We start from the raw sequence: 13,127 nt of genomic DNA, 5'->3' as shown, positions 1-13,127 counted from the left end.
ATAGACTGGCCTAGATGTTCAAGTTTACACTCTGGGCCACCAAGCTAAAGATATTCATCCAGCCTGGTGCCCATGAAAACATCCTAGAGATAGCTCCTTTGTGAGCTCTGGAGAGCTACTGGGATGGATTAGGCAGAAAGTGACCCCTTGGGTTAACTCCTAGAAGGCCAAGAAGGAGCTTGGTGTGCAGTATAGCACAACAGTTCAGGGTTCAAGCACTTACGGACTTGGCTTCCAGACCCCATTTTAATCTGGCTCCATCTCTTTGGATGAATTACTTAACCTCTTTGTGCTTAAGTTCTTTTCATCATTAATTTTACAAAATGGAGCTAATACTGTAATCTTCCTGTGAGAATTAAATGAGATAATCTAGGCATATTGTTAGTACATTATGTTTAGCAACTAGTTCTCCACATTTGTTCCTCCAGGGGCTTAGGCGTTACTTTAAGGTGACTCTCCACCCCTCAGCCCCCAAGTGAGGATGTACTTCCGTTCATGTGATAGAGGCAGTCCTTAACAAGTTTTTGCATAATTGTAAGGAATAGAGAAAAATTTAGTTTGAAAAAGAATAAAAGTAGTTTGCCCATTTGAAATCCTTGGGGTGGGAGCTGCCGCTGAACTAGCTGGGGATATGGTGGTCCCTTTGCGCCATCTAGTGCACAGTGAGGGGAAAAGCTATTATTTCATCAAAGTTGGTCGTTTGCCAAAAACATTGGGTTCACTTGTTAATAAATTTTATTCAATAGTTTAAGAAAACGAAAAGATTAGAATTCTAAACATTAAGTGCTAGACCTAAATTTCCCAAACTATTTAGGAGTTAGGTTCTGTGTGCTACAAAGATCACCCGCTGAGGGGAGAGCTGCACCCCAGTCCCTGCTGGCCTGAGTTTTCATGGCCCACTTTTCCCATCCTTCTTGTCCTTCACCAATACTCCTTATGCTTATTCTGGTACATGAACTGGGGGTTCCCTCGAGACTCAGAAAAATCTTCCCAACATGCTGCCGGAACTTGGGAGGTATCATTCTCTTCATTTTTCTTTAAAAAAAATTTTTTCTCCCCTTTATTGATTTTAGAGAGAGAGGGAGAGAGAGAAACAGCGATGAGAGAGAATATCGATTGGCTACTTCCTGCATGCCCTCACTGGGGACCTGGCCCACAACCTGGGCATGTGCCCTGACTGGGGATCGAACTGGCGACCTCTTGGTGCATGGGTCAATGCTCAACCACTGAACCACACCGGCTGAGCTCATTCTGCTCATTTTCTAGGAACACAACCATCACTTAAAATATTTCTGTAATCAGCCCTGCTGGTGTGGCTCAGTGGGTTGAGCATCCTCTCATGGACTGAGAGGTCCCGGTTCCATTCCCACTCAGGGCACATGTCCGGGTTGCAGGCTTGATCCCCAGTAGGGGCCATGTGGGAGGCAGTGGATAGATGTTTCTCTCTCACATGGGTATGTCTGTCTCTCTCTAAAAATAAATAAATAAATAAATAGAAAAAATCAATAAAATATATTTTAAAAATATTTCTGTAATGAAACTGAATATTTATCAAGGCCTATATGTTTGATGTGGTTCTTCTGGTGTGTGTGTGTGTGTTTGCTCTGTGTTTCCTTTCAAAGCCATTTGTTTATTACCTTTATAATTTGTTTCCTCCCCTAGATGTTTATGAGGATGAAAACAATGGCAGACAAATCTCCCCCAAATGTGAGTACTAATAGCACTCTGGGAGCACTGTCCTGAGACCTTCTCTTTAGTATCATTGTCATTACTATTAATAATAATCATAACAGTGTTATTTATTAAATTCCTGTGATGTACCAGGCATTTATAAACATTTTTGCTAACATCAAGACTACAAAATAGAAATGATTATCCCCATTTTAGAGACAAGGGGACTGATGCTCAGAGAAAGGAAGTGACTGACCCAAGATCACACAGCTAGTGAGCTCTTGGCCAGGTCAGAACTGCCCTCAGCTCTGACCCCCAAGCCCCTGCTCCTCCCACCCAGCAATGAGCCTCTCATCTGTCCACTCACGTGCCTGCAACCTGCCAGACCCAGGGCCTGAGATTCTGGGGTCCCCTCAGTGCTGCCACCTCCACAGTACCGAAGACGCTTAGTAGCACAGAGCCCATGGCCGTGAATCCAGGAGGAAGGATTCAGTATGGATGTGACAGCAAAAGGCAGCGCATGAGCTGCCCCTTCCTCCCCTGTAAAACCAGGGCCTTTGACTGAGGCGCGTTCTGCAAGGTTTGCCGATTCTAAGAACTCTGGTTCCTTCCAGGAGCCGTGGGGGATATGGGTGGATAGGGCTTTGTCTCTGCTGCCAAACTCCCTCAAAGGGTCTTGTGAGGTGATTATGGGCGACCTGCCCCCTGCACAGCCCCTTTCCTCCTCTGTCTCCCAGAGTAGGACAGAATAGAACAGAATGAAATAGTAGAATAGAATAGAATAGAATAGAATAGAATAGAATAGAATAGAATAGAATAGAATAGAACAGATAAAGACACTGCATACTTTGAGAGCAATACTGGTCCATAAACTTGCCTTTACATATTGTAACGTACTTATGTGTGCACATTGTGTTGGGATGTAAAATTTGCATCTCCCTTCAGTTGCACTGGGAGTGCCTGAAACTTGTCTGGGCCTTTCAGTACCCAAGTTGCCTCCAGCTCTGCCCACCCAGGCTGTGGGTGTCCTACAGCTGAAGAAGGCCAGAATCCCCACCCTCATCTTCTCACTGGGTGGCTTTCCAGTTTCTGGAACCAGTATTGTCTGGGGCACTGAGGCCATGGACCCTGGAGACAAGCCCTTTTGTTCACTCGGGGTCAAGGGCCTGGCTGCGCCCGTCCTCCCTGCAGCCTTTCAGCAGGACGGCCATTCCTCACTGTCACTGACTGCTCCCAGCACAGGGGTTCCAAGCTAGATGATCGCCCTAAAGAGGCGTCTCTGGGGGTCACAGCAGATGCCCCTGAGTCACCTATGGAGAAGGGCAGTGGGAGGCATCTCCCTAAGCCAGTTTGTCTTCTACCCTCAACTGTCTCAGCCACTACATCCTGGGAACAGGAATTAAATCAGGATTTCTGGCCCTGACCACTTTGGCTCAGCGGTTAGAGCATCGGCCTGCGGTCCAGAGAGACCTGGGTTCGGTTCCCGCTAAGGGCACGTACCTCGGTTGCAGTTTGTTCCCAGCCCTGGTTGGGTCGTGCGGGTGGCAACCACTCGATGTGTCCCTGTCATGTTGATGTTTCTCTATCTATCTCTCTTCCTCCCACTCTATCTGAACAAAAAAATGAAAAAATGTCCTCGTGAGGATAAAAAAACAAACAACAACAACAACAAAACAGGGTTTCTGGAGGCCTCCAGGAGGTGCTCACACCACCTCCACTGACCTCCTCTGGGGAGAACCCTGGGCCCCAGAACACAGTCTGGGGGGACTCTGGGCAGCACGCTGGAGACCTCCCAATTGATCACTGGCTGCTCTCCGAGATAAAGGAGCCTGTACCACACCACCAACAGCAGGTTCCTTCTGCTCCGCCTCCAGAGCCATTACTCTGCCCAGAGTGCCCTCCTTCCCCTGCCGGTTCCCCTCCCTCTGAATTTTCACCAAACAGAAACTTTTCCATCTCCAGATTCCAGAGGGATGGCTTGCTAGGCTGACTGCCTGGGGCTGCCTGCCTAACCTGCTTTGTGAGCAGTGTGGGGCAGAGGCCACGTCTCATTTAGAGTGTGGGGTGAAGAGCAGGACTGTCGAGGAGTCCAGCCACAGTGCCCACAGGCCAGGGAATTTGACCAAGTGATTATTTCTCTTTTATCTGTTTCCTCGTCTGTAAAATGGGGCTACGGCCCTAATACCGTTGTCCTGACATCCCTCGGCACAGAGCTGCCTCAGTATTTGTGGGAGTTGCTGTTCCCCACCGTGCTAACAGCCCTGGGCACATAACAGGTGCACAGTGGTGACTGCTTGGCCACTTAATGCATTCGCTGGAGAGAGAGGTGGATGAACTGGTTTCCTTGTGTTCTCATGGGGAGTGCAGTGACATTGGCAGAAGCTTTGAAGGAGATGAGGGTTAGGGAAGAGAAACAGGGGCAAGAAAGGGAGGAGGGTGGAAAAGTAGTCAAGCACAAAAAGATTTTTTCCTGGGAAGGCTGGAGGTAGGGCTATGAACAGCATATGGACACATCTCAGACACAGTTACAGAATTTCAGAGCTGGAAAGGGAACCCAGAGATTACAGATCCACCCCCTCACCACCCAGGTGAAGCAGTCCAGTCCTGGGCGAGTAGGAGAGGTGGGGATAATGGGTACCGGGGCCAGGCGCTGCCCACCACCGGCAGCAGGGCCCCTCCAGGACTCTAACTAAGCCTACCCAAATTCTTCCCTCCTTTCCCCAAGGCTGCTCCAGCAGGGCACGTGTCTCCATGGAAACCGCTGATGATTGTGAAGGGGCAGAAGATATGGAGAAGGAGAGTGCTCTGGGTGTAATTTATTTCCTTCTTCTTTCACGTTCTCCCTCATTCCTGTTCACCCCCCTCATTCCTGTTCTCCCAGGCCCCACCCCCCTCCTTTCCATGTTTCTCCCCATGTGGACTTGGCCTAATCCAGGAAGCTGAGGTCACTGCCTCAGCAAAGTGGCCCAGACCCTCCCAGCCCAGCATGCCCCACATCATCATCTCCTTACCAACGTGCTGGTTTCTGGCCATAGGTGTGGGGACCCCTGTTGGAACCCTGAGTGGCCCTATGGGATTGCTGGGGTGAGCCCTGCCCTGCCAGCGAAAATCACCCGCCTGGCACCCAGCTAGCCCTGAGGGTGCCCACTGTCCCCTCCTTTCCAGCTCTCGGGACTTTTCCAGTTGGACGACAGTTATGAAACCTGTTCCGCCAAGTCTGTTCCGGACACAGGAGAACGCATCCAGGGAGATAAAGGAGGCGATGATGCGATGGTCGCGTGAGTGTGAAGGACGGGAACAAGTAAGCGACTTTGTTAGCCAGTGCTTCTGGGACATCCTTCTCGGAATTTCAGGGCAACAGACAAAACTGGGAGAGCGTGGGGAGTCCACTGGCTTGTTCGCGGCCCCTGGGGGCAGAGGACTCGCGTTGGGGCCCAAGCGGTGGGGGAGGGGGAGGGGGAAGGGAGGGCTGTCCGAGGACCCACTCCCCGGAGAACCGACAGTCCTTCCAGAGAGCTGCGCCATTCTCATTCCCGGGGGTGGCTGCTATGGGCACAGAGGCCATGCCCACCTCTAAGCAGAGGGGCCTGCGGACCTGCCTCCCTAGCAAAGGGCACCAGGTCCCCCTTCCAGGAGACTCGGGAGCCCCCACGCCCTGCCCACGAGAACCTTCGTGCTCTCCGCGCTCATTTGCACCCAGCGCGGGTTCTCGGTCTGCGGGGCGCAGTGGGGCTCAAGCCCGGCGGGCTCAGCCCAGGGCTTCTCAGTGTTGGCACTTGTGACAGTTGGGACAGGGTAGTTCCCAACGAGGGCTGTCCTGTGCACTGTAAGATGTTTAGCAGCGTCCCTGGCCTCTACCTGCAGAGGCCATAACATCCCCACCCACTTACCCAAACTGTGACAGTAAAAAAATATGCCATCGGGTGTTGCCAAATTTCTTCTGGGGTGGGGGTGGGGGGTGGGGGAGAGATGGGTTGAGAACCTCTCATCCGAGCTGGAGGAGCTGGAGGACCTGGAGTCGCCCAAACCCGACATGGGACATGGGACATGGGCAGAAGACTTCTCCCCTCTTCCCCGCCCCTCCACCTCCTCTTTAGTCCCGTGAGAAAGTCAAAGCAGCGGGTACTTTGTTCCAGGGCCCGTTCTGTTCACAGGGGTTGGCTGGTTACAAGTTAACTTCTGACATGTTGGCGTTTCAATTTATTCGTTAATGAATTAATTGGTTTTTTTAGTTTTATTAGTTAATTTTTAGTTTATAGTTTTATAGCTATCTAATTTCATACCTTTAAAGTTACCTGTTTTTAATTGTTTTATTTTAAAGGTTAGTTTTTGAGTTACTCATTTTCAGTTATTTATAGTTATTTTGTTTTAAGAGTTATATTTCCAAACTAATTATCATTTATTTTTAAAGTAAAATGGTTTTAGCTATTTTAGGGTTTCCTCCTCGTTATTAAGTTTTAGAGAGACATGTTCACAGGTTTTTACTTTAATTATGTTGGGCTCTGTTTTGTTTATTTTTACATTTTTTGTCATTTAGGTTTTTTAGTTATTTAGTTTTAAATGACTCCATTTTTAGACATTTCATTTTTGAGCCTTATATTTTTTGAATTCTTTTATTTTCATAGTTTTGACATTTTTTGTTTTAGTTATTTATTCTTTTTTGTGGTACGTGCCCCTAGCCGGAACTGAACCCGGGACACTCTGGTCCGCAGGTCGACGCTCAACCGCTGAGCCAAACTGGCCAGGGCTAGTTACTTATTCTTAATTATTTCTTTTCAGTTATGTCTTTACCATTTAAATTTTTTTCTGTTCTGTATTTTTATCTTTTTTTTTTTTTAATCCTCACCCGAGGATATTTTTTCCATTTTTTGTACAGATAGAGTGGGAGGGAGAGAGAGGAAGGGAGAAAGAGAGAGAAACATCGATGTGAAGGGACACATCGAGTGGTTGGTCCGGGGACAAACTGCAACCGAAGTACGTGCCCTTAGCGGGAACCGAACCTGGGTCTCTCCGGACCGCAGGCCTACACTCCAACTGCTGAGCCAAACTGGCCAGGGCTGTATTTTTATCTTTTTTATTTATTTTCAGAAATATTTATTTTAGAATTAGTCTGTCAGTCAAGATCCACTTAATGGAGAGACACTATATCAGTTACTTTAAAAGAGATCATTTAATATAAAGAATTGTTATTCAACTATTAGAACTTTAAAAAAAAAAAAAGTGATAATGAGATATTACAAAGATTCTAACTGCAAGAAGCAGCTCTCTGACCACGGCCGAGGAAACAATGCGAAGTGGGCGGAGGCGGCCCCGCGAGGCCGAGCATCACCCTCTGCGGCGGAGACACTGCCCGCGGGACAGGTGTCCTAGGAGCTGGGTGCTGAGCTCTGAGCAGGGGCTGGCAGCTAGCTCTGGTCTCTGAAGGGCTGTGAAGAGGCTGGTTATGGGGGCGCGGGGAAATGGCAGACGCAGCTCCTGGAAGCAGCTGTGGCTCTCAGGATGCCAGCAGGAACCCGGGCACACGGGAAGGAGTGTGTCCCTCTCTCCGCCTCCAGCTTCTGATCAGTCTGCCCTGTTGGCTGAACCTGGCAGGGAGCCGCTGGCAAAGGAGGCGAGGGGCCTGCACCACAAAGCAGAGAGCAGAAGGGTAGGTTGGAAGTGAAGAAACCATAGCTAATACCCAGCGCATTGGGCTCTGGAGTTATTCAGTTTTAGAGTTAGTTTTGGGTTTAGTTTGGTTTTGAATTGTTAGAGGACTTGATTTTAACTTTTCACTTGAGGTGGGATTTGGCTGAGTCTTCAGTCTCTTGATTTGTTTCTTGAATGGAGTGGGTGACAAATATGGAGAGGAGTGTTTCCCATGAGACTCAAGAAAATCACTTTAGATTCAAGAAAAACAAAAATAAGTGACTAACGTCCTGGCCAGGTGGCTCGGTGGTTGAACACTGACCCATGCACCAAGAGGTCACTGATTCAATTCCCGGTCAGAGCACATGCCCAGGTTGTGGGCCTGATCCCCAGTAGGGGGCAAGCAAGAGGCAGCCAATCAATGTTCTCTCTCACTGATGTTTCTATCTCCCTCTCCATGTCCCTTCCTCTCTCTCTCAAATCAATAAAGAAAAAGTGACTTACTTTGTTCATAAAGAAGTCCTTTGACAGTGTGGCAAAGGGCAAAGGCCTCTCCAATTACCAATCACAATATATGCATTTCTCAGTGAGGATGTGTAGGAACTAGAACTGGACAGAAGAATCTCCAGGGTTCTGACTATTCGAATAGTCAAGAAACACATCACTTGGATCCTCTCAAACACCTTTTCCACTGATTAGCCAGCCACTCATCACAGAAACATCCCACAGCTTTCTGTATGCTTTGGACCTTAGTCATTTTCTGAACCTTTGAAAACGGCCACACTTGACAGTGGCGGCTGAGTGCAAAGTGCCCAGACCTCCTGGCCTTGCAGGAAGACCCTCTCCACAACCTCACATCCCAGTGGGCGACCAGTTCAATCCCAGTCAATGTGGCTGGTGTTCCCAGATGCCTCTCTCAGGTGCTCCAGATCGTCCACCTTGACCTTCCATTCAGGCCTTCTTGTCCAAGCCCTACATTGCTACTCTACTTGCAGGTCTCCTCTGTGAGAAAACAGGGCTCATGGAATCAGATTCCCACTGAGCTCGTGGTGGACTGTGGGGTGGGACAGGAACGGGAGAATAATTCTCATAAAGCCAGCCCGGTTACACAGTAGGTCCCCAACAGACACTGTATCCCTTGCCCCAGGGTCTGGACACACTGCTCACTCAGGAAATAGTTGTGAATTTTTTAGACTTCTTAAAAATGAGGTGGGGAGGTGGCTCTTCTGTGTGAAATTTGTGTCATCTCTCCATTGAATAAGTGGAAAAGAATCCGAAACCATCAGATAAAATCCTCCAGCCTCCTTTCACAGCTGGGCCAAACCACCCACGCCTTAACAATGTTGCCTGTTGCCCACCAGAGGGACCCAGAGTTCAACACGTGTCTGAGGGGTGCGAATGCTGTTGCCCCAAATGGAAGTGCTTTGGCTGAAGCATTTGCACTAACAGTGGCCCTGGATCTGTGAAATCTGGCAGGAGTTGGAGTCCATACTAAACACCAACCGTGCATTATGAAATAATTAGAAACATTAGCGATCCTCTAAAGCAGTATTTCTCAGTGTCTCTTTTGCAGAATAGGCACAAGAGTATAAGAGTTCAATGAGTTAATCCCGCAACAGCAGCAAAATTACCTAATAATAAATACATTTTTAAAACACAACACATTCTGTTTCTCAGTTGGTTCCAGTTGGGTTAAAGAATCTGAGAACTCTTGCAGAAAGAAAATGTGTGTACTTGGATTAAACTCATCATTTCCCAAACTTATTTGAACCCTTTTCTTTGTGGAATATAATGTCTTGTGTGTATTATAAAGGGAAAGGTTAACAAAAAGACCCAACAACATAGTGACTTAAAGAATATTTCTGTCCCATAAAGCAGCTCTGGTCGGGTATGCAGGCTGCTTGGCTCCACACAATCATTTTGGGTCCTAGGTTCCTTCTGTTTTTTCCACCATCTCCTAGAATATTGTCCTTGTCTACAAAGTAAAAAGCAAGTCTCCAAATGTCTGATTTCCAACTCTCAGGAAGGGGAAAGAACTTGGCAGATTGCATGTGCAATGTTTTTGTTTTAATGTTTTCATTGTATTTTGGGGGGGGGGGTACATGCCCCTAGTGGGAACCGAACCTGGGACTCTGATCCGCAGGCCGAAGCTCCAGTCACTGAGCCAAACCGGCCAGGGCTTCATTGATTTTTTTTAGAGAGACAGGGAGAAGGAGCTAGAAACATTGATGTGAGAGAAGCATCTATCAGCTGCCTTCTGCACGCCCCCTACTGGGGATCGAGCCCAAAACCCAGGCATGTGCCCTAACGGGGAATCCAACCAGGACCTCTCATTCCCTGGGGTCAGCACACTCACTCCACTGAGCCACACCACAGGGCAATGTGTGCAGTGTTTGACGCCGCACCTGCAAATGGCATACACACTCTATTCCTTTAGTGAACACTTTGTTGCCTGAACACAACAAGCTACAAGAGAGGCTGGGAATATAGCTAGGAGGCCACTGCCCAACTGCAATTTTATTACTACGTGTCGGTGTCACCCAGCTAGCCTGCAGCAGAGCAGGAACTGAACCCAGGTCTTCCAACTCCTATGCCAGGACCCATTACCACGCTAGTGCCACTTACTCCTTCATGCACGAAGTGCCTCTTGAGTTCCACGTTTATTGTCTGATAGGATAGAAAGCTTCATAAAACATAATTTCACTGATTCTCTATAAAATATCAATTGCATCTTTAATCTGCTAGCAGTTTTTATATATGGATAAAATTTTGAATATGGCTATGAAAGTAGCAAAAACTATCGGTTCATATAATATTTTAATTTGCCAGAGAACGCATACAGCAGGTCCACAAATAATGTTGTTTTATTCAATGTTGTTTCACTGATGATGTTTTTTAAAAAAATTGATTCCTGCCTTGGGCAACTGTGTGTATGGAGTTTGCATGTTCTCCCCATGTCCGTGTGGGCTTTCTCCAGGTACTCTAGTTTCCTCCCTGTCCCAAAGATGTGCATGTGAGGTACTGTGTCTAAATTGTCCCAAGCCCGGGCCGGTGTGGCTCGGTTGATTGAGCATTGTCCCATGCACCCAGAAGTCACCAGTCGGATTTCTGGTCAGGGCACATGCCAGAGTTTTGGGCATACCCAAATCTCTGATACAGGGCGTGCAGGAGGCAGCCAATGGACGTGATGGTCTCCCTGCCTCTCTCTCTAAAACCAGTACAAACATATTAAAATGTCCCAGTCTGAGTGGGTGTGGGTATGTGGTTGTGCCCTGCAATGGACGAGTATCCTGTCCAGGGCTGGCTCCCGCCTTGTGTCCTGAGTTTCAGGGGTAGGCTCCAGCCCCCCTCAACTCTGAACTGGAAGTACTGTTGGAAAATAATTACCTTTCTTGTTTTTATTCATCTTTCTTAAATGTAAGTATAGTTCACATTTGTTTTAATGTTTAATATTAGAAGTGTTTGGGGTCTCTATTTAGAAATTTCATAATGTTTCTGTAACCAGAAATATGTCATAGTAACTTAACTCTTGATTATATGAATCAGCTTGTGGTAAAATTGGTTTTGTTATATGTCATTTCACTTAAAGTCCTCACACTTACTGTACTATGGGAATAAGCAAACATAAGAGGAACAGAGCATAAAAATCTTGAAATGGACCCAAGTACATCTCAGAATGTAGAGTATGAAAAGAGGCATTTCAAATTTGTTCTGAACAACATCAGCAACAGCAAAGATAAATTATGTGTGAAAGTGTTGCTGTGATTCCTGGATAACAATGTGGAAGAAAATAGTGTTCACCGTAGCCCTTAAAATAATTCATATTGTTCAAATATGTGACTTAACAGAATCATGAAAATCAAAACATTTAAAAAATAATTTCAAACAGAAGAAAGTCTTTCCAGGCAAAAACTATAATCAGAAGTTACCAAAAAAATCTTGATTAATTAGGCTATGTAAGAGGCAAAAACTTATATGTGGAATAAAAAAACAAAAAGTCAAATCATGAATGCAGTTTTTAAAATCCTCACCCAAGGATATGTTTTTATTGAGTTTTTTTTTTTAAGAGAGAGGAAGGGGGAGAGAGAGAGAGAGAGAAAAAAAACATCGATGTGAAAGAGAAACAATGATCAGTTGTCTCCCTTATACAACCTGACTGGGGATGGAGCCTGCAACATTTTGGTGCCTGGGACAACACTCCAACAAACTGAGCCACCCAGCCAGGGCCATATTTTAATCCTCACCCGAGGACATATTTCTATATTTTGTTCAGATAGAGTGGGAGGGAGAGAGAGAGAGAAACATCGACGTGAAAGGGACACATCGAGTGGTTGCCACCCACACAACCCAACCTGGGCCGGGGACAAACTGCAACCGAGGTACGTGCCCTTAGCGGGAACCGAACCTGGGTCTCTCCGGACCGCAGGCCAATGCTCCAACTGCTAAGCCAAACTGGCCAGGGCCATAAATATATTTTTAAAACATATGGCACAGACTATTTCCTTGGTGTATGAAGAGCTTTTACAAATCAGTAACATTAAGAGTAGAAAAAGAAATGGGTAAAGGACATGAATATACACAGGAAAAAAATTTTGAAATATAATAAATATACAAAAAGCAGCAAAACAATGAGATATTTTTCATTATCAGACAGTCCAACATTTAAAACTTTGTTTATATCCATTATTGGAGAGACTATAAGAAAACCAGTACTCTCATACACCATTGGTGAGAGTGTACATTAGTACTAGATTTTTAGAAGACAATTTGCAATGGCTATCAAAATTTTATATATATGGTCCTCACTGGTTTTGCTCAGTGGTTAGAGCATCAGAAGAGTCTCAGATTCAATTCCAGTCAAGGGCATGTACTTTGGTTGCAGTTCAGTCCCCGGCCCTGGTCAGGGTTGTGCGGGAGGCAACCAGTCAGTATGTCTCTCACATCAGTCTCTCTCTCTCTCTCTCTCTCTCTCTCTCTCTCTCTCTCCCTTCCCCTCCCTCCCTCCCTCTCCCACTCTATCTTAAAATAAATGGAAGAATGTCCTCGTATGAGGATTTAAAAAATAAAATATATATATGATCTGATCCAGCAAGTCTACTTCTTCTCATTCTAGGAATTTATTTTAATGATATACAAATGAACAATGATATATAGATATATACAGGTGTTCATTGTAGCATTACTTTTAATGAGAAAACAGGTAATGGAAGATGGGAACAACCGAAACGTCTGTGGTAGTGTTAAACTGTATCCCCTCCCTTGGAGTGTGGGCTGCAGCAGTGACGCCCATCCATGGGATGTGGTGGAAGCGATGGTAAGACTTTCAAGACTGGGTTATAAAAAGCATTTTGTTTTCTTCCTCATTCTGCCTCTTGAATTACTCACCGTGGAAGAAGCCAGCTACCGTGTTGAGAACACACTGAAGCCGCTCCATGATGAGACCCGCGTGCAGGAACAGGCCTCCCTCCGACAGCCGTGTGAACGGGCCGCCTTGGAAGCAGAATCTCCAGCCCTAGTCCAGCCTTCAGAGGACTTCAGCGCCAGCTGGTTTCTTGGCTGAAACCTCATGAGAGACCCCGAGCCAGAAGAACCCAGCTAAGCTGCTTATGAATTCATTCCAGGGGACCACGAGATAATAAATGTTTCTTTAAGCTGCTAAGTTTTGGAGTTGTTTGTTAAGCAACAATAGATAACAACTATAATGTTAAATAATAAAAAGCTTGTTAATAAAGTATTGTATTGATGTGCAATGGAATTCTTTGCAGCTGTTAAAAAATAGTATCTTCTGCTTGAGATGTAGAAAGCTAGAAAGAATACTATCCCCACAC

The 13,127-nt window shown here is 46.3% G+C and overlaps 1 protein-coding gene across 1 annotated transcript in view; it reads left to right on the top strand.

Annotated features, from left to right (window-relative positions):
- MCF2L2 (MCF.2 cell line derived transforming sequence-like 2) overlaps positions 1 to 13,033 on the top strand; it is a 248,930-nt gene extending 235,897 nt beyond the window's left edge. Inside the window, exons 26-29 of the mRNA XM_036243245.1 lie at positions 1,663 to 1,707; positions 4,397 to 4,482; positions 4,837 to 4,972; positions 12,693 to 13,033. Of these exons, the coding sequence (XP_036099138.1) occupies positions 1,663 to 1,707; positions 4,397 to 4,482; positions 4,837 to 4,953 (248 nt within the window). The 3' untranslated portion in view covers positions 4,954 to 4,972; positions 12,693 to 13,033. The remainder of the gene's footprint in view (positions 1 to 1,662; positions 1,708 to 4,396; positions 4,483 to 4,836; positions 4,973 to 12,692) is intronic.
- The last annotated feature ends 94 nt before the right edge of the window (positions 13,034 to 13,127 follow it).

This window comes from Molossus molossus, unplaced genomic scaffold (genome assembly GCF_014108415.1).
Source record: "Molossus molossus isolate mMolMol1 unplaced genomic scaffold, mMolMol1.p scaffold_m16_p_5, whole genome shotgun sequence".
Lineage (NCBI taxonomy): Eukaryota > Metazoa > Chordata > Mammalia > Chiroptera > Molossidae > Molossus > Molossus molossus.
Note: the sequence above shows the minus strand (reverse complement) of the source record. Positions and strands in the feature narration are given on the sequence as shown.